The following is a 26369-nucleotide window of genomic DNA, read 5'->3' as shown; positions in this document are numbered from 1 at the left end:
ACTTTGGTTTTATTACCAGGATATCAGTTATTGCCATTTCTGACTTTGAAGCCTTTCAAAAATCAAGTACTTCTCTGTGTACTTTTTAATATTCACCCCACGTACAGAAGGAAAAATGACTTTAAATCTGGCGGGACAATAGTACAGTCATGCAGTTTCCCAAGTGTCACAGCAGGCTGATAAATAGTTAGATGATAGGTCTGCTGATTTTCTAAAAAGCTTCTGCTTTAACCCAAGCGATGAAGAATAAAGTCACCTATGATTAATGAAAAAGGTATTCAAACTATGCATGCATGTATTCAGAAATAGGTCTTTGTTTTTTGTAACATAGCATTGCAAAGCAAGATTTAACAGGATTGTAATATTTACTGGCCTTTATTTTTCCGTCTATTTCATTCTTTAATTCATGTAAAGCATTTTGGATTGTCTTTGTACCGAATTGATCTATATAAATAAACGTGCTTTGTATTGCCATACTTGGAAGCAAACAAAGCTGATGGTTTGTGATTTCAACCAGCAACTGCATTGTTTGTTTACTCAACCTACTTCATTAATTTCTTGTTAACTGTGGTTGTCTGGGAGAATGTACAATTTTATAGAGTTCAAAGGTGAATAATAGCATGGAAAAATCTTTGAGTCACACATGAGCTGGATAACAGAATGACATCAGTAATTCCTAACCTCTCCTGACAGGCCGAAGGTGTAATGAATTACAGAAGAGATATCAGAACTTGACAGATTAAAGGAGCCTTGGCTGAATTAATGCGCTTCAAGTTTTTTTTATCAAAGTCTGTGAGAAATTCATTAAAACAGACTTTGAAGCAGAGAATCCCAGGGAAATTTAAATGAACAGCAGAGAGGAAATTGATGAAAATTTGTGTGAAGAGGACAGAAAATCCATACTGTCGAAGGTTTATCTGAGCACAGCTTAATTTTGTCAATAGCATTGATGTGTTAATGTGCATACATATGTTTCTTAAGCAGTGTATTAAAACCTTACAGATCACATAGAGATAAACAAAACAACCACATAAAAACAAAAGCAGTACTTGCACCACCTGCAGTTGGAATTGTGGAAATGGATTTAGATATATTCACATTTAAAGGTTTAAAAAAAAAAAGAAAGGTCATACTAACAGGAAAAGTCCTGATGTTCCACTGCACAGCACTCTTCTCAGGCACCCACTTGGCACTGCCAGTGCTGGTCTTGAACTTGGGTGAGTCAGCATCACTGGGCACCGGCACCATAATGGACACATTGTTGGCAGAGGAGCGGCTCTTAAACTGACTACGAGCCTGTAGACAGGGGACAGGGTTAAAAGGTCATCCAAAGGTCATCCAAGTGATTTTTAAATGAAATACATTCTAAAATTGTGCAGATTTTAACTTTGAATAAATATAGCCCTCAAACCATCTGGGAAATGCAAATCCATTGGAAATGTATGTCTTATTAATAAAGTAACATAATTCTGCACAACTGTAAAGCAAAAGGAAAGGAATACTTTATTTCTAAACAAGAAAAATTTGGATATATATACATTCTGTCAAGAACCGCGTTTACTGGTACAAAACTGTAAATGTTTTGGATAATATATAACCTTTAATAACTCTGCCTTTGCAAATGTTTTTTTGTTTTTTTTCCTCAATAGCTCCAACTCAGTCTGATGCAGAGTGTTTTTTAAGGCAAATCATCTCACACCAGAGATTTTCAGTTAGAATTAGGACTGGACTTTGGCTGAGTTATTCCATCAGTAAAAGTTGTATGTTAATGTTTATTTTCCTGGTGAAAAGTGTACCTCTCCCCATTCTGAGATGTTTTTCAGTCCAGCATGAACATCTTGAAGATTGGCTTGCATTTAGCCCAATCTTCAACTGTTACTTTCGAGATATGCTGTGTAAATGGTGTAAGTTGGTCTGGCTTGCCAGGCCAGTGTTTAGGAAGATGTGTGTTCTTTGTTAGCCTGCAATACCTGATACTGGTCTATGCCTCGGAAAGGGAGGCAGTTCGGGCAAATTTTTAGTCTGGCTGAACAGGTGAGATGTTCTGTTCCCCTGATTTATGCTCTTCTTCTGCATCAGTTCAAGTAGAGACATTTTATTTTGTATTTAATGATTGAATGGTCTTTTCTGTAAGACTTTTAAAGATTGGAATGTTGCTTTACAGCCTAACATTAATTACTTTAAAATGGTATCCCTTCGTTTTCTGTGTGTGTGTTTGTGGTTTGATGCTGTTGGAAAAAAGAATTTTTCCTACAGAAAATCCAATTTTAGATTGAGTTTCAAACTGTTTCAACCCCCGGCATATAAATACAGGCATATAAATGTGGGGCACTGTTATTAGGGTCTCACTTGTCCTTACCTTTACTTTGATCTCCACACGGCTGTGAGAAAACTTTTCAATAACGCTCTCGATCCATATAAGAGGCTTCATCTGTCAAGAGACACGGTGAACAAGGTCAGAAGTCGATTACAATATGTCGTAAATAAAGCTGACAAAAGGGAAAAAAAACATGCTGTGTTTCTGAAAAAGAATAAACAACTTAAAACAGACATTTTATGCTGGATTTTAGGACTAGAGAGGTTTTAACGAAATTTTGGAAAGAAAAATGAACCAAGGTCAGTACGCACAAGCTTTTTAAACTTATTTTTCCTCATTAACAATGGCAGCTCAAAAAAAAGAAGCAATTTAAGAACAGTCTTAAATAGAAAAAGAGAACAAACAAGAAAGGAAACATATACCTGCTGTCTTAACTTTTAGCAGGAAGGTTTTGGTTCTTTTTAAGCAGAATAATTTAAGTATCCAGAGGGAATAGTGCTCAAAGAATCCGAAATCTGGTTCTCCATGATGGTAGAGAGCTGATCCCATAAGACATAGTTAAACTTGTATTTGTTTTACAGATATTATCATCACTCTATAATAATAAATACACAACTATATCCAACAAAATTCAACAACTTCTTGCTAATAGTGCATTTAGATTAAACCGCAACCTGAAAATCTCGCAGAGTCCTGTGATTTCTCTGCATCTAGAGAAACTGAATTAGGGGAGTGGGTGAATCCAGGATCCAGATAAACAGAGAGGTTATTTAAATACTTGAAATAGCTGGGGAGCTCTTAGTTTACATAAAAAAATGGTGAGCACATTGCAACTGCATTTTCTGTCCAAGCAGACCCACTCATGCCCTGTAGACACTGTACCTCTTTTTGCTGATTTAGGTCATAGAAATGAATGCTATGTGAAGATGGCTTTTTGACGTCTTGCTAAAGAGACAGTCTTGCTCATATCAGGTAGGTCTATACAGCTTTGATTGCAAACTGTATTGTGTGCCCTATGAAGCCCATGGTCTAGACCAGTTTGTATGTATTTGCATGGAAATACTTTTGACTTGAAGTTTTTAACTGGTTTCCTATAAAGGGTTAAAAAAAATCAAATAACAACAACAACCTTATTAAAAGGTGTGCATCTTCCCTGTTGCTAATTAGCAATATTACTGCAAAAGATTAATATCTAAATAAGTTGTTTTTCTTAAAATAAGTCATTTTTTTTTCTTGAATTGAGGAAGAAAGTGAGACATTTCACCAATGGAGCAAGACAATTTACATTGAAAATAATAAAAAACAATTGCATTGTCATATTTCAAGTGCATATTATCTAATTATCTTATTAAAAGAGTAAAAATACTCATTACAATGGCAAACTATCTCGTTTATCTACTCAAATTAAGGATAAATACACCTAATTTAAAAAATCTTGACTTATTTCTAGATCATTTTTCCAGCGTATACACATGTAAATGGATAAAACAGGTGTGTGCAATATGGAAATGGTTTTGGATGAACATAAGAGCATCAATTGTACAGGTGTGTGAAGCTGAATGCTGCATGATGGGAATAATTGATGTGTTCTTGACTCTGGTCATCTGCAGTATCAGTATGTCTGCTCTTTACAAATCTGTTCGCATTTCCCACTCACTGTTGTATTGAGGCGGTACGACATGAGCTCGCTCTCGCCATCGGGGGGAATGAAAGAAATGGTACGGTCATTCTCGAAGCGTGACAGACGGACGCACTGATGAAACTTTACGTCTTCCAACTCCACCGTCTTGCTCTTCTCTCCTAGCAAACACAAATGAAAAGATTTGAAGCAGTCCTAGGGAACGTCAAGGTCAAGGCAATGAGAGACAAACAAGCTCTTCATCTCAAACACACCATGAGCATTAGACTTCAACATCCATTTACCTTTCTCCCTCACAATACAAATAGTCTGAAGTCACACAAAAACATGCAAACAGTTTGTCCTCAGAACCTCCAGCAATCATCTACTCATCTCACAGGAAAATACAGATTCTTTGAAATATAAAATAAATGTGATTTTATACAAATACTTTTTTATTACTTAATTAATTATGATATAACATTTAAAAAAGCCTGATGTTTGTTTAAATACAAATACATTTAATCTTGTATCAGTTATATTGAACAGTTGTTAGCAGCTGATGAGTTATCTTCCAAGTTTCATTATTAATTTCAAAATATCTAACATGGAGAATCCAGTGTTCTTCTTAAATATTTACAAAATATTGTTCTCACAAGCAAGGGGAGAGTCCAAGCCCGCAGAATGTAAAAGTGGACCTCTTTAAGTCAGTACCTATAGTCTGATGCAAAAAGCTCACCGTTTCCCTCCACCGTGGATAATAGAGGGTGCTGAGTGGTCAAAAACGGCTGTAATGACTGTGGGCCTCTGGGCCCTTGGCTAAATCCTCCTATTCAACAGTCAGGCAAAACTTGCCTTACCTTCTCTAAATGCAACGCTGGAACATCACTAAGGGCTTTTGGAGAGAAAAAGGTGGAAGAATGAGTGCATATTTACGTATGCAGCTACCTTCTTCAATGTTCTCGAGTGTGTGAACGTGCAAAGGTTTATGCATCTCCTGTCTGTGTGGATGTGAGAAACTCGCCTGTTTCACTATTGATTTTGGTTCCTGTTTGCTTCCTTGTATGTATGTGTGTGACATTCAAAGTCTGGACTGGATGAGGTCAAGTCTAAACTGAACACAGCTCTTTTAGTTAGGCAATGTAGAAAAGTCCTTTGAAGATGCTTCTGGTTGTTTTTTAGTTAGCAACACAGCCATGCCATGCCTTGTATGCAGCATCATCAGCACAAGAGAGAAAGGAAAGGTCAGATGGAATGCTCTTCATTGCTTGTCATTGTTCAAACCATATAGGCTAGTGGACAAGACAAATGCTTGTTTTCATGTCAGCGGGGGATTGTTGATGCAGGCAAATCCCTTGTGTGTTTCCATGCTCTTTGTCTACAGAAGTAGACGGACGGAACCTTATCAGGTCTGCCTTTATCAAGAAACCCGTTTGCTCTGACATTTGGTAGATCTTCAGTTCATCTTGCACTTGTCTGGGCTTGTGACAATTTACGCAACTAGAATGTCAATTTTCTTTTGCAGGATGGTCTTTTTGTTTATAAACAACCTCTTGGTATATTTTTTCATTATTTAAACCCCAAGTGTAGGTAATTTTTTAAAGTGACCCCTTGTCACATAAATAGAACTGGAACCCTCCTCTTTAGAATCCTCCTGTAACCATAAGCAGGTTCTGCAACAGTAAGGATGGGACAGCTCATTTGGTTTTGGCCATCAGCACATGTGTCTTGTGAAACACCATGGTAATGAGACATTTTTATAGCCCATCAGTTGAGACTCTACCAGAGGACCTTAATTTATTCTAAATGGCATTACCTTTCAATTACTGAGGGATTTTAGATGAGGCCAGAATGTTTCAAGCCTTTTTGCACTTTGTTTCTTCTTTTACTTAATACTTTCTACTCTTTTTTTATTCTATTGGATCATTTACGGACATGAAATATGTATAAACGTTGATGAGATTTTCCTATCAATTGCACCTAGTGAAATATATTTACCTGTGAGTCTGTTTTTTTTTTTTTCAGTATTTAATTAAATTGCTGTAAGTCTCTGTGCTGTAAACGAAATATAATGAAACTGAATGCCTGTTTACAGTCCTTAGATCCTCCAGACACAACCTGGCATGGAGCTTTGAGATTCCACACAAAATTAAAAATCCGCCTGCCTTAGCACATATTCTACTCCTACATCAGATGGTCTAATGGTTAGTAAAATAATCAATCTGCTGAAATGTGCACATTTGACAGTATTCAGCTTTAATGGAAAGCCATTAAAAAAAGAATATTTCTCAGTTCTGTTGTGGCAGTTCCAACCTTGGGCCAGTAGAGGGCAGCAACAAATGATTTTTACCCCTACTCTCATGTGTAACCATCTGGAAGGAGTACAGACGGATGCAGGAGGATATTTACACATGGCTAAACAGATTATAGTAAAGAAAAAAAAAAGCATGAATGCCAAAGATAAGAGAGGCTGTGATTTTTTTAGATTAATATTCATTGCAAGTTTGCTTCCATTTCTGCCCGTGTGTTTGATCATTATCCCTGATCAGCATTTCTGAAGGGAAATGTTATTTCCACATTGCAACACACAGCATGGGGGCCTTGGGCTACAGACACTGGATAGCCACAGACCCTCACCTTTCATCTGCGGGGCTGCTGCCCGAGGTGAGGATTAACTCTGAGGCAAAGAGGCTAGACAGAGATGGAGCCTTTCCTCCTCAGTGAGGAAAATAATGGCATGCTGAAGAAATGTAGGCTAAGGAGAGGAGAAAGAGGAGGATGCTCAGGGAATAGGGATAGAAAGACGCAGCTGTGGGAAACAATGAAGGTAGAAATTTCCTCGGCAGACGAGAGGGGTGATTGAGAGAAGAAAAGCGACGCATGGGATTAAGACAGAAAAAGGAGGTTAGGAGTGAAGGTGGGTTCAAGGTGAGTGCAACAAGGGTTCTGAGATTATTAACGTTCATATATTTGGTATGCACACATTTAAAAGCACGACTACATATTTACACTAAATATTGGTTCATTAAAATTAGCAGTGTTTGTTCAGTATATCAAGTCTGTTATTATTTTGTTTTTTTTTTTAAGTAGAAAACACGGCATATAACTCTGATGTTTAATGTACAATTCTTGCATACCACTGCATATTGTTTTAATTAACCATACCTCAAGCATTTATGTAATAAAATTATTTGACAACAAAATGGTAGGTTTCTCAGAGCACATGGAGTCCTCTTCTTTATGTTCATGATTTGATTCATTGTTCATTTGGCTGCAACCATTCTAGCAGCAATGCCTTTGGCTCTGCACCCTTTATTGCAAAGTGATGAAAGCACCAGTTTTCTATGGAGGTAACTGTAGTTGACGTAAAAAGATCACCTTCAACTAGTACAAGTGAAACAGATAAGTATGTGGAAAAGTATGATTTCATAAGTTTAAATACCTTTTGGCATGACAGCAGGGCTTCTTGAAAAGCATATACAAGTGTCCAAACGCTAAAAGTCCCTGCTTTCATTTTGACTGAAGTTAAAATGCCATTTTACCATTGGCTGTAACACTGTTACAAATGTTTTTAGGGACAAAAATGGCTCTGAGCACAGAATCTTAATGCAACTTACTGCCGGTGAGCTCAAACAACACTTTGTCATTGAGGCCCAGTCTGAGTTCTGGCATTCCTGATAGGACGACTTTGAGCTTTATGCTGCCCACTATTTCACTGCGCAGGACACTGCCGTTGGCATTCACCTATAAAATAGCACACAGAATCATTTCATGTTAGTAAACCTTACTTTTATCCAAATAGCACATGCTTACAATAAATTCTTTTTAAGATCTGAAGAAAGATCTTACAAATAATCTGAAAATCAGCTTGAATTTGACATGTTGGTTCATAATAACTTCAACCATCTTTACACTGTAGAAGTGCATACTTTATTCTAACATAGGAGTATATATGAACAGTATCAGTGGTTAAAATGTTTCTCACACATTTATGTCTTCTAGTGCACACCAGCTTTTGTCCAGTTAGCTGACATTTAAAACACATTTTGTTTAAAAATCTGATCCATTTCATTAATTAACATTTTAAACAATTGGGGAAACTAACCACCCCTCTGTTGCATCTGCTGTGTGGCCCAGTAATACTAGATTTTAGTCACATTTTACTGCAGAGGAGATGAAGCCTAAACACCGGAGGAAAACAAACTGGAATGCATAATCCAAAATCTGCTTCTATTAAATCAAAGTTTAATGTTAAAGTTTCAGTTTCTAATCCGAAGAATACTTAAATATGTGATGTATATTCCATTGGCTTTATCATTAAAAAGGTAGCTACATTTAAAAGAAGATTGATAAAAAAAATGTTAAGCAATCTGATATTTTCAGAGTTTAATATGCAGGAACACCTTTTTTTTTATGCTGGAGTCTCTTTATCTTTGTCCCTTTACTGAACTTTGAAACGCAGTCAAAGAAAGAATGCTACAATGAAATATGACTAATAGGTGACTGACATTTCCTGTGTAACTATTTAAAAAGAAGTAAACTTTTCAGGAGTCATAACAAGACAGGACCATAATATCCTTTCAGCTATGTGATAAAACCTTGATCTTTATAAGTAGACACAAATACAGTATGAGGTGCTCAGGGAATGAATAGAAGAAATATGAAACCCAAATAAATACATAAAACATGCTACCTTTTGATAACCTCTATTTGGTTTTATACCTTTTGCAAGGATACAAGAAAATATATAAATATTTCTGTGAAAAATTCTTCAGATAAAGGATTTTTTTTATCAAAATAAGCAAAGATCTTACCAGGAGATTTACGGATTCTATAACATCCATAAAAACTTCATTCTTCCTGTACTTGATGCCCTCTGACCGCCAGGAAACAGCGTTGGTGACGGTGGCAGGTGGCCGAGGTGCCCCTACCTCCAGCTTATGCCCCTGCTGGGTGATGTATCTGATAGAGGGAGGGGGAAAAAAGAGACAAGATATTAAAAACAGCTCCTGCTGTGTCCAATGTCACTCAGCAACCCTGCAGAGCAAGACACCAGAAAATATTTAAGAGACAATTCTTCACATTAGAGCCAAAAATAAGGACTCAACTAATTTAACAAGAGGCTAAAACAAAATAAAACTCTAGTCATGCAGTAATTAATTATCATTGATAAAAAATAATGAAAATAAAAATAAGTCTAGGTCTTAAATGGCAGAAGCTTAGTCCTATAAGGAAGGCTTTTACAAGTAAGTTAAACGAGTTACTCTGGAGCAAACAAATTAAAAGAGCTTTGTATTCATTTAGTAGGAACCTTATTCATGCTCATAATTGGAAAATAGAGATTTGCATAAATCCATATTAATCAAATGCATGTATTTGTTGGACTATACAGTACTGCCAAAGTAAAAGAGCAGAACTATAGACTTCAAAAGAGAACTAAGCAAATAATATTTGTTTAAAGAGCTACTACATCAAGAGTATTGAAGCCTTAACTATTAAAAAGATCATACATTTATTTTAGAAAATCAGAAGGAATGGAAGCAGACCTGAGAATAGAGCTGTGATGTGACTTTGATCCTAAATAACTGTCAGGCCTATCCAAATATTTTCCGTTACCAAGCCATTCCTCACTTCTAAGACAGAAAAACAAATATTCAACACTAGCAACTTTCTGGTGTTCATCAGTGAGACATGTCCAGCATGTCAAATACAGATAAATGTTATTTTCCAAATACATCCAAACTTAAAATGAATCTAATAATTCTGTCGCACAGTGCTGCAATTGTTACAGCTGTTGACTTAAAGCAGAAAGGTTCTTTTTCCAAATCCTCACCCATGGTTTTTCTGCATGGAATTTGGATGCAATCTATGTGCATTTATGGACTCTAAATGTGTACTCTGATCTCCTCCTACAACCATGATTATTGAGTAAATTTGGTGTTTCTTTTTGGCCTTAGAAGTGATTATTTTTGCATCTTGTTCCCGATTGTCAATGTGCTTTACTATAGTAGACTTTAAAATAGCTCTACTTGTGTACAAGTCTTCTCATGATTTAGCACCAAAGTACATATCTGACATGTTAGAGCTGTATGAACCACCTCAGGCTTTAAGATCCTTAGGGAGAGGTCTCCTGGTGGTCCCTACAGTCATCACTGAACATGGTGAAGCTGCATTAGGTTTCATGAATTCAAGGTCCTGAACAGCCTCAGTGAGGACATAAAACAAGCCTAAATCCTGATTATTATTAAATCCAGGTTGCCTATGTAGTGTTGCCATTGGTGATTGTGTTTTAACTACTTTTATATTTTTGTATTGCTTGAATTAGTTTTATTGTGTTTTTTGGATTGTGTTTGTATTGTTAGTGTTGCTGTGAGGCACATTGAGTTGTCTGGTGCATAATAAAATGAAAGTTTCCTTCCCTTGCCTAGACTAGCAACCTGACCAGGATGTAGTCTACATCTTGTCCAGTGATTGGTAAAGATGTACATTAATGTGTCCCATTCCATAATTTGTTTATATTTTTTAGCAGTAGAAACATCCCTGTTCCATGCTGGAAAGCCAAACATGAAAGCTTAATTGAGTTCAAAATTTAAATAGTAAAGGAGATGAGGGAAAAAAGAAAGATCCAATATGGCTGACACATGTATAAAATAACGTAAGAACTTAACACAGGGTACTATACAATCTATTTTAGTGAACACATTTATCATTTGAATAAAACTGTAAGACTGTTCCTGTATTAGCATATACTGCCAATAGTGGTTATCTTGTCATTAGCACAGCAAGCAGAAATAGTCTTAAGATGAGCAAGAGAAATCATAGTTTAATTGGCTTTAAGACTATTATCAGACCCATGTGACAACTTCAGAGGTAAGTACTGTAGCCACCAGCGTCTGCCCTCCCCCTCGGTCATTCAGAACAATAGTTCATGATTTGGCATATTCAAAATCTTTGTGAACAGCTCACTAAGAGTTTATTACTTTCTGATAAGTGAATTCACTGCAATAAAAAATGATGCACAATTACTAAAAAGTATACCGATTTATACAGGATCCAGTTATCTTTCAAAGAACTGCACAAAAGGGATTACCTCATCCCCAAGCGAGCCTATTAGTTTTAGAAGCCTTTCATTTCTCCAGAGAAATAATCACATGTCATGAGAATAAAAAAGGGAGCTCTAGTAAGATAAACAACATGTGATCAGGCCTGCTGCAACAAAACCACCTGATCACTACAGTTTACTTATTATAAGCCTAATTTACTCTGCAGAGCAATCTGAGGTTTATGTCATATTGTATTCCTGGAATCTGCATGATGAGAAAACACAAAATGACAACATTTGGACATTACATGGCAACCCTAATTGAGGTGCATATAACTAACCATTATGACCAACCTAATTACCAAAATGTATTTGCAGACATGGTTTATTGACTATAGATAATTATAACATCAGAACACCTTAATTGTTTGACAATCTATAAGATGTAATCCCCCAATAAAAGCAGATCTAAGAGAAAAATACAACAGACTATTAAAACATTCTATGGGCAAGAACACATTCCTATATTATTTGAAAGTTAGATTATAGGTTCAATGATTCAGATTCTTAAATTAGAAGAAAAAAATAATGCAAAATAAGTCTTAGCAACACTCCAGAAGGTTTTTGTACAGAATTTAAAAATGGGTAATATACAGTAAGACTGTTTGCCAAGAGGAATCCAAAGCAAATAGATTAAGGTAAGTATCAAAAATTAACAACACATAAAAAACAAATATTTAACAGACTCTGATCAGGAGAGGGTTGTAAATATATAAGAATCACTATTAGATATTGCTAGAGCTTCTATCGTGTCCCTGACTGTGTCGTATATGACCACATACTTTTAAAACGTGGATATAATTCCAACCAAAAATAATGCAAATCAAAAGAGGAGTAACGACTAGAGGGAAACTGCAAGTGCAAAGAACAGAGCACAGTACAGGCACCAAATTGGCAGGTGTGCAATTTGTGATTGATTGTAAATCCAATGGATGGGAGGGGGGGGGCTTTTAGTATTTTTTTTACTTCCTAGAAATGTTCTTTGTTTGTAAGATAATTGGCCCAATAAGAAACAACTGTTCAGTTTGATCCGTTGTCTCTGTGTTTTATTGTCATTGTTAAATCTGTTACAACATGGGCTACAGACATCATGAATGGCTACTGCATTGTTTTTAAAAACTAATTAAATATTAAGTATGAGAAGAAAAAAAAATCTCTACAATAGAGAATAATTTTAACATATTGACACCCACAAAATGGGGTTTGGGGCATCAATCATTGTACTTAATTTTAACAGCATGCATAACTCTAGCTTGGGGGACCGTTACATTAAACAAACAGTAGTTCAGTTCCTCATTAGAACGGTCCTGAACCAGTGCAGCTGACCTGTACTTGAACCTACAGAGAGAACTTGGATAATATTTAGAAAAGGATTAGATTCAGATGCTTTGCAGCTTCTCGCTTTTTATCTCCTTTAAATAAACTCAATTTATTTCAACTACTGATACCAACACCACAAAGGCAGAAAGTGATTTAAAAAGCCACGGTTGCAGCGGTCTTCTCTCCTCTGCTCCCTCTGTGATCAAACTAAGGATTTCTCTACAAAGCAAGATTAGAGGCTTAGAGAGGCATCTTCAAGTTCAACTCTAGCTTTTAATGTCACCAAAAAGGTTCACTTATTTCTGATGTGTATCACCATAGTAACTTGGTGAAAAACTTGAATTGCTTCAAGAGCAGGTTAGGTTAAAGAAAATAACCCTCTAAAATAAAGATAGTTATAAACAACATTTTTTGTTGTTGTTGTTGATGCACAAATTGGAAAATATATCAGCTAAACATGCAAAGTCAGCGGGCATTTTGTTTTAGAATCAGGATACTTCTCTATAATGCTGGGCACATTAAAGACACTCCTTACATAGAGTCGTATATTGTCTTTACAGAATCTACAGTTAAATACAGCAGCGTAATCTGACATCAGGGGAAAATATTTTAGTAAAAATAGTTATTTTGAAAAACAAAATACAGAAAATCGATGCAAAGAAGACCTGCATATTTTAAAAAACAAAACCATAACTCTTAACCACTAGCCTGGCAGAGTATTCAGATTTCCTCTGCACTCTGTACATAACATTGCATGGACTCTACTATAACACTGGTAGCCACAGAATTAGAAAAAAAACACCTATTGCCAAATCAGCACATACTGCATATAGCAAATATGTGAGGATCAACGTTCCATGCTCCCGTCTTCAGATCTAAACCCCACAGAAAGCTGTGTACTGAGCTGCAGGTAAAAGTAAACAAGAGAGGAGCCAGAATTAAACAGTTCATGCAAAAAAAGTAGTAGTAAAACAACCACAGACCAATCATGACCAGGATGACTGAGAATTTACACAGGCATGAGTAGTCGAGTAGTCAAATGACCTTTCTTTGCTCCAATCCTGCAAAACAGGATATATATATATATATATATATATATATATATATATATATATATATATATAGTTTTCTCTTTTTATTATGAGACTTACTTAGCTACTGCAGTTCAGAAATTGTTATCTTCAGGCTTTTCACTTTTCTATTTTTTTCCCCAGTGGTTAAACAAATTGTGAAGAACACCTATGGATGTCAATTTCATTAGAATTACCAGATACTCACTTATCAACTGAGAGGTTTTCACTTTTACTCTCTGGAGATGACATTATAAAACCGTTAAAAAATTTTAAGATACAAGTTAGAATATCTTATTTAGCATTTGTCACAATATATCTTGCCAAAATGAATATTGAATAAGCTTCTGCTTGATATCTTTGGTTTAAAACCAATAATACTCTATGTGGGTTTTTTTTTTATCCATCTAGCAGAATTAAAGCCATATTGTGAATTTTCTTTTTAAATCATAAACACTTTAGCTAGTTGGAAAATAATACATTACAAATTTTATTTTAAACAAATGTTCCACCGACTTTAACTATGGAAACATTTTTACTATTATTTTGAGTTGCTAAATATAAAAAGTTGAAACTTAAAGTTGGTAAATTAAATTTAACAAATACTTCAATTAAATTCTGTAGTTAAATTACTAATCCTCCCTAATGAGTCATAAAGGGGAAGACCAAAAAAAGGCACCTTTTTAGTTTTTTATTTTCAGTTATATAACCAATCTAAGTTTCAGAGCAGTGTTCATGTCCGAAGGAAACACCTGTTTGGCTAGGCCGTTAGTCGACACAATACTGCTCTGAGCAGCAACAAAATAATAAAGCTACAGCCGGACAGGCAAAACAATAGGCTGCAGTCAACTGAAGAGACATGTGAAGTCAAAGTAAAAACCACATTTTTTATAATTGCTCTGTGCTGCCTTCTGTACAGCAGTTCTAATAATTTTATCAACTGCTGTACTGAACAGACAAACCGTTTCAGCATGCTATTAGAGTTATGTACAATGACAGCAAACAGATTGTGCTCATTAAAGAGGAAATGCAAATGCTAACTGAAAGGTCTTGTTTTCACTTCAAACATGCAGCTCTTTTTAAATGTCAGCAGTAAAAATGACTAAACAAACAAGTTCAGGATTGATTGACAGATTAAAGCAAGAGATTTTCCCTCGTTTTCTGTCCCAATTCCTCCCACCTACAGGGTCTTGATACGCATGCTGATACAGAGGGAAGTCTACTAGAATTGACAGATAAAAGCTGTAGACACTTTCGGGGTTGAGGTTGGATCGTTTTGCCCTGATTCGCCTCAGCAATGCTAATGAAGGGATCCAGCAGCAGCTCTCACAAGAAACTGACAGATTAACATAAGTAGAGAAGAAACAGGTAAACAGTGTCAGCTTTTTACTGCATTAATGTGGATGTTTGACCTTCAAGGCAAAAGGGGCATGAGATGATTTGGGATTTACTGATAAACATTGAGATTTCTTTAACCGTGTCTCATAAAATCATTCATATCCATTGAGCTTTTTCCCATTAGTACCACAAATCTGAACAGATTTGTGTGGAATTTTTATAAAACTGTCCATAAATATCCAAAAAGTCGCTTCACTCTGATACACCTAAATACAGCGAAATACAACCAAAGGCTTTTAGAAGTCACTTAATTAGTTAATAAAATAACTTAATATGTAATTCATTCTAATTAATACACAACTAACACTTGGATGAATGTACTCTGGTTTTCTAAGACTAAAACTGAACTTTGTGGCCCAGATGTACATGGGCCAAATGCACACATGAAGCCTCTGTAAAATAACCCAATGAAGGCATCATTCTTTATATTTTTCTTCAGAAAGAACATGGAAAGTGAGTTGATAAAAATCTAAACTGAGGTAAATGCAGGTCAATCTAAACAGAAAAAACTCTTGGATAATGTAAAAGCCTGGGGCAAAGGTTCACCTTGCAGCAGTAAAGGGAACATAATCATACAGAAAGGAAATGGTTGATCAAAAGAAGAAGATTGGCAAGGTTATTATAAAATATATCCCATAAAGCTACAGCTGCAGGTCCTAAGAAAGGTACGGTACTGTAGTTCCTCAAATAGAATCAGCAATGCCATCGCAATTATCAGATTTGATTTGCCAAACTTTAAAAAACCTCTCGTTCATTATTTTCTCCATTTCACAATTATGTAAAATTCTGTTTGGCTCTTTCAATCACCTGCAATAAAATAAAAAATAACCTAATGACTGCAAAAATACCAAATATGAGGAAAGTATTATGAATAAACCCTTTTAAATTAATTCATTCTGTGCATATGCAACCTTGTAGGACTTTTATTTCCCACCCACATACACAGCATTTACACTCTGACACTGTATACAGTGATTTTTAAGTTTGCCTCGGGGTCACAAAAAGGTTAAAGAACAGGAGTAAACCCAAGAGACAGACTTAGTCGGTGTGTATGTGTGTCTACAGTCTGCAGCGATGAGAGAGTGTCTGTGTCTCCTTGGAGAGTAGAGCAGTGAGGCTTTTCTTTCTGAGAGTCTTAACTGTGTTCAGCTGACAGTGTCATAGTGTTTAAGCAACAATCAGATGCTGGTGATTATCACCACCATTCAGACAAAACACAGACCACACACATGGACACAAATAGTCTAAAATAAATAAATAAAATGTAGTTACATAGAAAACTTATTATATATAAACAGCAAAATTATACAAATATATACTTTAATAAAAATCAAAAAGGGTCACACTAAGGCCATGTCGGATAGTTACCGTATGTTATAAAATGTAAACTGTGTCTTATTTTGGAGTGTGTCTTAAGCCTTAAGGCACAGTAGAATAGTTAACGACAGAGCATGATGTGTTCATCTCAAACAAAAAGAAAAACTCCGCAGGAACAAAGCTCTCCTCGCCTCACTTGCTGGGTAACTTCTGCATTTCATTATAACCACTGTTGTTGTATGGTATATGAAAAATAAGGGGCAGTAGCTCTCAAAATCTACTCATACACTGCAGAACGTTCTCGAAATTAGTAAAAATGTTGTAAAACAAGTGTTTTTATATAAAATTTGAGTAGAAAAATAAAATGAACTGCCAATTGAATGAGCATTTTTACCCTTAAAATAAGTATAATTGGATATTATGCACTTGAAATTAAGAGACTTTTTCTTATTTCAAATATAAATCATCTTATTCTATTGGCAAAGTGTCTCAGCTGCACAATTCAGGAAGAAATGCACTATTTTTAAGAAAAATGTACTTACTTGGATTTACATTTTTTGCAGTTTAAAGTGCTTTAATTTAATTTCAACTGCTTACTTAATCTATAACACAGTAAGCTGTCATCCAAACAGCTCTTTCATCCTGATGGAAAGTGAAAGTATCCCTTGAACACATGTAGTTAGACTGGAAATTAGAACCAAGTGTTGCAGTTACTGCTTTCAGGGCATTTAAAATGTAACCATATTCACCCATCAGCCTAATTAATTTACTTTAATTTAAGTTCAAATGGTAAATGGCATGTACTTATATAGCGCCTCTATTCTAGTCAGGAGACTTGACCAAGGCGCTTTACACTACATTCATTCACCCATTCACGCACACACTCACACGCTGATGGTGGCAAGCTACATTGTAGCCACAGCTGCCCTGGGGCTCACTGACAGAAGCGGGGCTGCCGTACACTGGCGCCACCGGGCCCTCTGACCAGCTTCAGTAGACAATGCAGGTGAAGTGTCTTGCCCAAGGACACAACAACAATGAAAGTCGGAGCCGGTGCTTGAACCGTCAATCCTTCGATCCTTCGATTTCAGGGCAAACTGCTACATCCAATGCCACCGCCGCCCCGACAAATCTAAGGACACTATGATAATGTAGAAGTTTATACATAAAATGATTCTCCAATGCAAAGTGGTCACCTAGAGGTTACAGAGCAGAGTGCTTGCATCTTGGAGAGGCTGCAGGATCCTCAGTTTAAAACAAACTACCACTCTGGGTCCAGGTAGGCCTGGATTGTTCCAATGCAAAAAGCAGCTCATTGATCCCTAAGCGTGGTGGAGAAATTTACCTGGAATGTACAATTACAATGACAAACTGTTAGATTGACATCAAACTAGAAAACCACTCCAATTTCAGTAAAATAAAAAAAAGAAAATGCATGGCTTCTGGATATTGTAATCACACTTTGAAGGTGAACCAAATTATAGTAAAGTAGGAACAGCACAGACAGAACTACAAAACATCAATTGTTGTTTTAGGGAAGTATAACAACTTTGTGCATGTCTGAATGGTTCTCTTCTAAATGAAGCCTGTTGCATATGAGTATATGATCCAATTTTACTGATTTTGTGCTGATATAAACGGTGTTTCATTTAAATTTTCACAATCAAGCACATTTAACACTAACCAAGTTGTTTTCTACAAATGGACATCTGTAACTGATCTGGGATAAAAAAAAAAAAAAAAAGATTTACCTATTGTGATCTTTGGCCAATTAATTAATAAAGTCCTACAATCTATAGTGGTCCTCAAAAGTCCAATCTTTGCTTTAAGAACAACATGCTTTCTACACGCTCTGCATGCAACAATCCTTTTCTCATTCGTAGGATGCTAAAGTCAAAGACACTTGCAGAGATACATCATTCAAAATGCAGATATTTGATAATTTTACCAGTAGCGCTCATTTTGTAGCCAAAACGTACTGAACTGAATCTTAGCAGCACAGTATTAGGGCCCAGGCTCCCTGTTTGTGGTGTACATCATGTAGCCTATGTGCTGCGGCTCTTTCTGTTTCAAGTTGCCTGTGCCAGGAACGTCAGTCAGTGACAAACACTGACTGCATATATTGCAATACCAGGAATGTGTTCAAATCTCATATCACCATTAGTTAGTAAAATAAAATCGCCATATATATTGATAGTGAGTTATGAGCTGAAATTAAGGCCTCTTTTAACTTGATGTCAGCCTCCAGTCTTCCTCAATACATGTCTATCACCATGCCACATGTTAAAAATCATCCTTGACAAACTTTGGTAAATCTGGTTAGTCATTAGAACATGGCTTGTTTAGATAATTCCAGTGAAACCATGGTTTGTCCCTCTTTATCTGCTACTACTAAAGAGACCTCTGATGAGTTTTGGTCAAAAATGAACTTTGGCTTCAGTCCTTGATGATTTTTAAAGTTGCATTGCCTCCTCAGCAGGCAGTCAAGTTCCACAGAGTCCTGCTAATAACCTAATTTGTTGATTCTATGGTAGCATAACCCAGCCCTTAAGGACTGGAATTGGACACCAGTGAGCTAAAATATACAAATGAGCAAACACCAGGAAAAACCTTCTAGAACAGCTAATTGTACAAAAGATACCAGCTGATAATACAAGGACTGAATGTCACAGCTGTGTCTAAAGTATTTGGAAATGACAAATCGAGTCATTCTAGGGCTGTACCTATTGATTATTTTAGTGACTTATTAATGTATCGATTATTTTATTAATAAATTGATTGATCGAAAAAGAGAAATTTTCCAAGCGCTCTAAGTAAACTACGGTAACATTTGGAACTTTTCTTGCTCATTTAATGATCTGCAAATGGCAAAATAAAAAGAAGTAATAAGTAAATAAACAATTATTTATTTACACATTCTATATGTCAACAACCTGTTCTTTAATAATAATAATAAAAAAAAAAACTATATCTATGTTTATACTTTTAGAGTTTTGTCTTAACTACAGACTGTAAGTAGATTATTCTTTTAGCAAATGGAAGGTTTTAGAGTCCGTGGAATATTGCTCTAGCTGACGTTTCAATTACCAACTTAGCTGATGGTTCATAATCTATTAATTACCATTAATCATATGTTATATTATTGTTCCAGCCCTAAATTTTTTCTTTTAGTTTAAATTTTGAAATTTTAAAACCACAATACTAAATATTGTAATACTAATCAATAAATGTATCATTTATATGAATCTTAAAAACCAGGCACTTGAAGATGGGTTGATACATTTTGGAGTTACACTTAATGCTAAGCAAATACAAAGCAAAGCTAGTGATTCTGCAAACAAATCAAAGGAGAGATTGTGTGGAGATTCATAATCGATTGTTCAGGTTATCAAAACATTAATTTTCCTCTTCTTTGTTAGATTTGAAAAAAAAATAAAATAAATCAGTATGCATAAACACACACACAATGCAGACAACTGGCCAGACATGCCTGACAAGTGGAAATGTACCATTTCTTATCCCTTTTAAACTGCCTTCAATCATTGGTAGGTAGATAAAATAAATGCAACCTGCAATGTGTCTATAGCACCAAAACAGATTAGTGTAGCTAAAACAAAATAGAATTCCACCATGGTTGAAGGAAAACCTACACAGACTAGTCCTTTGTACTCTAATGGTCTCACAGGTTGTGTGCGACTTTTCTTACTCTTGAAGGATCTTGCTCTCAGTTGTCTGGGGAAATCCAAAGTCCATCACTTCATCCATTAGTTCATAAACTGTCACAAAGTTGTCACGAATACTTTCCTCCTCCAGTTCCTTAAAATACTCCTTAAATACCTACAAGAAGAAAATTTAAATTGATTTTTTTATGCACCTTGTCCTGCCACTTTAAACAGTGCTAGTGGAGCCTGTTTCATTATAGTCTGTGCAGATTTGATCTATAGTGTGAAATGATTGATTTAAAAATAAGTTGAAGTGTTTGTGTGATAGGCAGCGAGTGGAAAGGATGAATGTGCATAAGCTTCATACAAATCTATGCATACATGCATTAATGTGTGGACATAAGCTGTATAAAGTTTAAATGTTGAGGTGACTGCTAAGAATTAAGAAAATGCTGGGCCCAAAAGCAGCAGCTTAAATCCTGCAGATCAATGATATCATAGCAAACATAAAAGAGACTCAAAAGAAGGACTCACCTGAACTATTCTATACAGAAAGGAGTACACAAGAGCAGCGTTGGCATTCTTCTTTGTCATTGCCACCACTTAAGGGACAGTTAAGAAAAAAAATATATAGATATATTCATCCCGCAAGCTGCAACAAGAGGTTTTACCAGGAAGAAAATTAAACACAGTTGCAGACTTATATGCTGCAAAATGGAACAACTTGGATATCTCATTTAATATTATAAAGTTACCAGAATACATGAGATTCAAAACCAATAAGAAGCATAATTCTGGGATAAGAGACAGCTTAGATGTAAGTCAATGCTCTGGAAATAGTAGTTACTCCCAAATGTAGTATGGCGATGAATTAATAATGTGCTAGGAAGCCTAAGTGTATAATCTCACAGTATAAAAGGGGAGCCGATTCTGTACAGTAAACAGGACATGGCTTACACTGATTCATGATGTGCAAAAACAGACACTGAAATACTGGGGAGCTGCTGGCTACACAAACCAGGAGCATTGGACCTCCTGTGGATTCATTCCAGGAAAGATAAAATTATACACACATTATAAATAAAATTGACTGACAGGGAGGGTCTGACACTTTGAGGAAGGATTGTCAATCTTTTTGAGAAACTTAACCCATTGGTGAAACGAATGCTACTTTTAGAAAATAATAATAAAAAGAATCACTCAGGAATAAACTTGCATTGGATACAGTAAAGGTTGTTTTGTTTGATCCAGAGGAAATGGGATGAGCCATGGCTGACCAGTGGTGTCATTTCAGCATCCTCCTCCCTCTTCATCAGCATGGGCATGAAGTGGTCGATTTCATTCATGTCCATGTTGCCCATGTAGTTACGGCATATCAAAACCTGGACAGATAACACAAGAGATCAGAGGGAGAGGAACTATTATGGAGCAAACATCATTAAAGATTCATAGCTTTGCCTGAGATAGTAAACCTGCACTCTAGTCTAAAGCTGCTTCGGGAACCTTTGGCCGACATTTGAAAGAAAAAAACTCCTCTCAGTTTCTCTCATGAAAATGTACAAACAGTGTCTCATGCCTGAGTGTTTTCCTTCAAGCTTTAATGGACCGATGGATATCTTAGCATGAATGATGAATATCTCCCTGAAAAGAAGAATCAGAGCAGACTGCAGAGAAGTTCACAAGATGATCAGGGTCAAAACTCTAAGAAACCACCCTGCTCCAATTTCTACAAAAAATTGGAGGGTAAAAGTACAGGCACGCTCCAACCCAGTATACCCATAGTTGTGTTGCATACAGTAACATCTTCTTTAAATATCACCAATGGTTTTGGATCATCCAGTCAGATCAACAACAACAACACCAAAAAAAACAACAAAAGATATATTTTAACTTTGCTTCAATTTAGCTGATGTGTTTTATAAAAATCAACACACAGGCTTGATTAGTCCTGCATTCTAGCAAATAAACAAATTCAGTCTGTCTTCTCAGTTTTAAGCAATCAACTGTCCTTTAACCGGCAACTGGTGGGTTGCCGGTAAAAGTCAGTTTGCTTATGGTGGTATGTGTGGTAATGTATGGCAGTTTCACTTCTGTCAGTCTGACCCAGGGATGCTGTAGCTGTAATGTAGCTCAACACCATCAGTATGAGTAGGAGAATAACTTAAAGTAGTATGAAGCACTTTGGGGTCGTTGGACTTCTTAATCAAACAGCTACAGGCCATTTACAATTACAAAGTATTTCTCAAAAAAAAAAAAAAAAGATTCTCAATATCTAAATTTCAACACAGCTGGATTAAGGCAGCTCTACATGTAGCCTCCTGGCTTAAATTGTTCGGTGATACGTGATGACTTTAAGTACTTAAACATCCACCTATCATTCTTAAAGGAGACTGTGTTTCCATCCAAATGTGTTTTTTAGGCAAGCTATACAAGTTGTAGCAACTTGCCACGGACCAATGATCGTTAATAGAGGGAGGTTTTGCTGCAATCAGGCAGGCTGTATTGTAACATGCCAGCTAGTGTTAGCGATGATGCATGCCATCCGCAGTCAGAGAGAGAAATGTAATTGTAATGCTTTTGCATTCTGGACACCAGCAGTGAACACAGTGAGTGTGATGTAATGTTCCCAATCACAGAACTTTTCAACAATCTTAAGCAGATTTAAATTTCGTTTAAATAACCAAAAAACACATACATAAAAAAAAGGAATATTTTTTTGCTAAATTTAGCTATTTCCATCAAGCTCTCCTAATGTGATACTATAAAATGCACATAAAAACATGGATAGAAATAAAAACATCTATTGTTTCCCTACTAACATAGTATTAATACTATAGTTGACAAGAGACAAGTGGCATATCTATAAAGGAGTAGAAGATGAGATTCAAAACCGAGTTCAGCAGACCTCAGGGTGGCTACAAGAGCAGGAATCCTGACTAACCGACTAATTATTATTTATTTTTTCCACTACTTTATGAAGAACAAACCATCAAAATAGTAAGACTATATGGTATATGGCTTCAACACGCAGACACACATCTCCCCTCCGTCTTTGATAGAGGCTTCTGTTGTGTAGGGGGGGTCACACTTGGGCAGATACAAAGGATGGAGGAAATGAGATATAGAGAAAAAAATTCCAACAAAGTAATCTGAGGATGGGGATAGGCCAATGCTCAGGCGCTATGAAGAAAGAAACCACAGACTGAGCGGTTCAAAGGTCACTGGATAAAGAGAATACGATTGTTCCCTCAAAACGAATAAATAAATAAAGCTGCAAAACTGAATGGTTTCACAATCAAAGGCTTGTGGAGATTTGCTTTGTAGTTCATAGATCAAACTAATAGAAAATCATAACCTTCAAAACACATTTTATTTCTAAAATATCTCAAGCAACAGGCTTTACTGTGCATTACTGGCAGGCATTGCTGTGAGTGGTGATTCAGCAGAAGAGTTTAAAGTTTTTATTTATTAAATGAAGTAAAAAAGAACCGAACAAAAGAGAACATAATTTATTGATGTAATTCACCTATTTTTTGTACTTGCACCTAATATGTAATCCCATTAGGAAGCAAGCAATAACTTTCTTTTCTGAGTTCTTTATTGATTATGTACTACATGTACAGTGGGAGGTGCCTCGAACACCTCTTCAGGGAGGTATGAAGGCTGAATCTGAAAATATATTTCCAGGCAACCTCAGCTGAATCCTCAAGATGTGAAGGAGAAGTTGCTTTAGTTGCTTTACTCTGAGCCTTGCATGGATGACCAAACTTCTTTGCCCCTCCCTGAGGAATGCCTAGCAAAACTGATTTCAATCGTTTGTATCTGGGATTGGTTCTTTTGGTCATGATCCAGGTTTCATGACCATATGCCATGGTAGGAATGTAGACAAGAGCAGAAAATCAAGGGCTGTGTCCTGTCAGTCAGCTCTCTTTTGACCACAACTGCCCGTTGCAGTGTCCGGATATAAAAGCAGCTATCTACAATTTTTAAAGATACTTGTACTCCTGACAGTATGCTTATGGTAAATGGAAAAAAAGGATAATATTATATCTGCAGTGCTTAGATAATATGGTTATTTCCTAATGAAATGATATATATTTATGTTATTTTATTTTATTTATTTTTTTTTTTTTGCCAAATAACAGCTTTTAAAATTCATAGTTCTATTTTTTGATTATCCATCTTATCTCCCACATGTGGTTAAATTTTCATTGGATTTGTATCTTGCATTTGGATTTAGTTATAAAGATATACAAATATAGATGTGATATCTTCTGTATAACTGATAAAAAGACATTTTACCAGCCTAATAATGGGGCAAAACGAGAACAGTCTTGCATCTTGACTGCTATTTCATCAATAGCAAATCCTTTTACAGACGCGTTTTTCCTCTGAGGCAATCCCTGTCTCATTTTCTCTTTTAGGACATTGGCTTCCTCTTTTTGCTTCAATCAGCTCTGACAAACTTTGATTCAAGATTGAGATAATTAGAAGCCCATAGGGTTAGCTCTTGTTTTCAAGGGTTGTTAAGACTGCTGTAAAGCTGCACTCTGGGTCACATGACTTATTCAGTGATAGAATTGACCCTGTAGTTACTTGGAGATTTTGAGAAGAACAGCCACAATAGAGCATCAATACACACCATTGCTGGAAACTGACCTAAATCCAGGCTAATACATGGGTAAAAACGTACATGTTGCTTCTTTAAGGAATCACATATCTCTTTTTTCGTACTTTTTTTTGTTTTGTTTTTAACAAGGATAGTTTGCAAATCTATGCGTAAGAGACGGACATGTTTCTATATTTGACCATCTCCATAGTGATTATTAGATGAAGAACTGCCTTCCATGCAGGCACAGAGCAATGGGTTTCTTTTAATGCTTGTGTGTCTTAGATCTGTAATGAATTATGGGCAAGATTTTAAAGCCAACTTAGTCATAGGTGTTTTCCCAAAGATACATCCTGAAATGCCACTTCCTGCTTCTCCATCCCCTGAAAGCTAGATATAAATACTACCTCAGAGTAATTATTTGGACAGTGCTTCCTTAAGTTTCTTTTCTTTTTCTCTGAAGTTATAAAGACTTCTCCTCAATTTTGCAATCACCCCATTCTGGTGTTTTAATCTGGAACTGACCCGAAGCTTGGATTTTCAATCCAAAATGAGATGCAACGATTGTAGCATAAACAAAAGCAATTAAATGAAACCGATTTGGGTATTTCAGTCATGGTCAAATCTTGCACAGTAATTATCTTGATTATTGGTAAAGGTCCAAATCCTACAGGTAGCATACCGCAAAAGCAATTGCTTTTCAATTTATTAAATTGTGTTGTCTAAGATGTGTCGTGCAATTGATCAAGTGTAGTCAGATTAATCTATATATGTATTCTTAAAATCAAACATTCCGCTGTAGTTTTTACAAATTGCTGCACATACAATGACCAAATAAAGCATATTTTATATATGTATATTTTTTACTAATAATATTATGCAAAGTTGAAATATTTTTCAATGCAAGCAACGATTCCTTTTAATATTTAGAATTTACCATCTGACAAAATGTTTCTGCTAAATACATCATACACACAATGACCCTAAACTGCAGCTCAAGTAAACTCTGTTATCAGAAATATTGTGGGGGCGCTCTGGAAACAAATGATGACATGCTGATTTTAATAGCTTGACATTTTGGTACATCAGTAGGTCCCTGAAGCTGCCCATATAAAGGCTGCTGCCCAAGAGGTATGCTGGAAAGGGGGTCGAGCACATAGTGGAGGGATAAAGGGCAGATGTAGAAATAGGATTTTGCATTCTTGTATGTTTTCAAGATTTCGTTGACAGCTTAAATGGTCCGTTTGTGAATAACTGATCTTAGGTAACTATGTACATCCTGCTTTTTTTTTTCTTTTAATTTATCAGATCAATGGCATGCCTTCAATATGTTAAACAAACTCTGCATTTGAATCAATTATAACTATAATTATAGTAAAATGCATATTTCATCTAATTTTTATCATAATACAGGAACTTGTCTGATCAGGGTATTGCCTGAGGCCCAGTGAGGATGGAAGGTGAAATGCTGCTAAGTAGCCTAAGGGCAGAGAAAAGTAGACAGCAAGAGGGAGCAAAAGAAAAACCTTTAATCTGTACAATCAGGAACCCTGGCTTTGAAGGATGGATCATTCTCCCTGATGGCTATCGTTGTCAAGCAGAAAAGACTATTCAGCAATTCCTTTTCTTGCCCTTCTAGTTAGTCCAGGAGCGTTTATTAATCAATCAAGTTGACACACAGGTCTGTTAATGTCAGATGCATCAGCATCCTAAAGGTAACTTATACATTATTATTATGAATATTCATACTAGTAATAGTAGTTCTAGTACGTGTAATTATTACCTTATCTAAACAGGAAAAACTCAATGAGATTTAGAATCCCTTTTTTTAGGTGAACCTTAAAAAATATATAAAATAAAAGAAAATTTTGCTCAGATTTTGCTTAAAATATAGGATTTAAATACAGCCAAGGTATCAATCTTTATGCTTTGCTTTTAAAAACTGTGTATTAGACA

At 35.9% G+C, this 26369-nt stretch overlaps 1 protein-coding gene across 1 annotated transcript in view; it reads right to left on the bottom strand.

Annotated features, from left to right (window-relative positions):
- LOC107095186 (AP-1 complex subunit mu-1-like) overlaps positions 1-26369 on the bottom strand; it is a 37175-nt gene that overhangs the window by 6421 nt on the left and 4385 nt on the right. Inside the window, exons 2-9 of the mRNA XM_015391174.1 lie at positions 21030-21186; positions 20339-20406; positions 19849-19979; positions 8750-8897; positions 7553-7679; positions 3975-4117; positions 2360-2431; positions 1138-1296 (exon numbers count right to left, since the gene is read on the bottom strand). Coding sequence (XP_015246660.1) covers positions 1138-1296; positions 2360-2431; positions 3975-4117; positions 7553-7679; positions 8750-8897; positions 19849-19979; positions 20339-20406; positions 21030-21186 — 1005 coding nt within the window. The remainder of the gene's footprint in view (positions 1-1137; positions 1297-2359; positions 2432-3974; positions 4118-7552; positions 7680-8749; positions 8898-19848; positions 19980-20338; positions 20407-21029; positions 21187-26369) is intronic.

Source organism: Cyprinodon variegatus, unplaced genomic scaffold, assembly GCF_000732505.1.
Source record: "Cyprinodon variegatus isolate N-32 unplaced genomic scaffold, C_variegatus-1.0 Scaffold528, whole genome shotgun sequence".
Taxonomy (NCBI): Eukaryota; Metazoa; Chordata; class Actinopteri; order Cyprinodontiformes; family Cyprinodontidae; genus Cyprinodon; species Cyprinodon variegatus.
The sequence above is the reverse complement of the archived record's forward strand: the minus strand, read 5'-3'. Positions and strand labels throughout refer to the sequence as shown.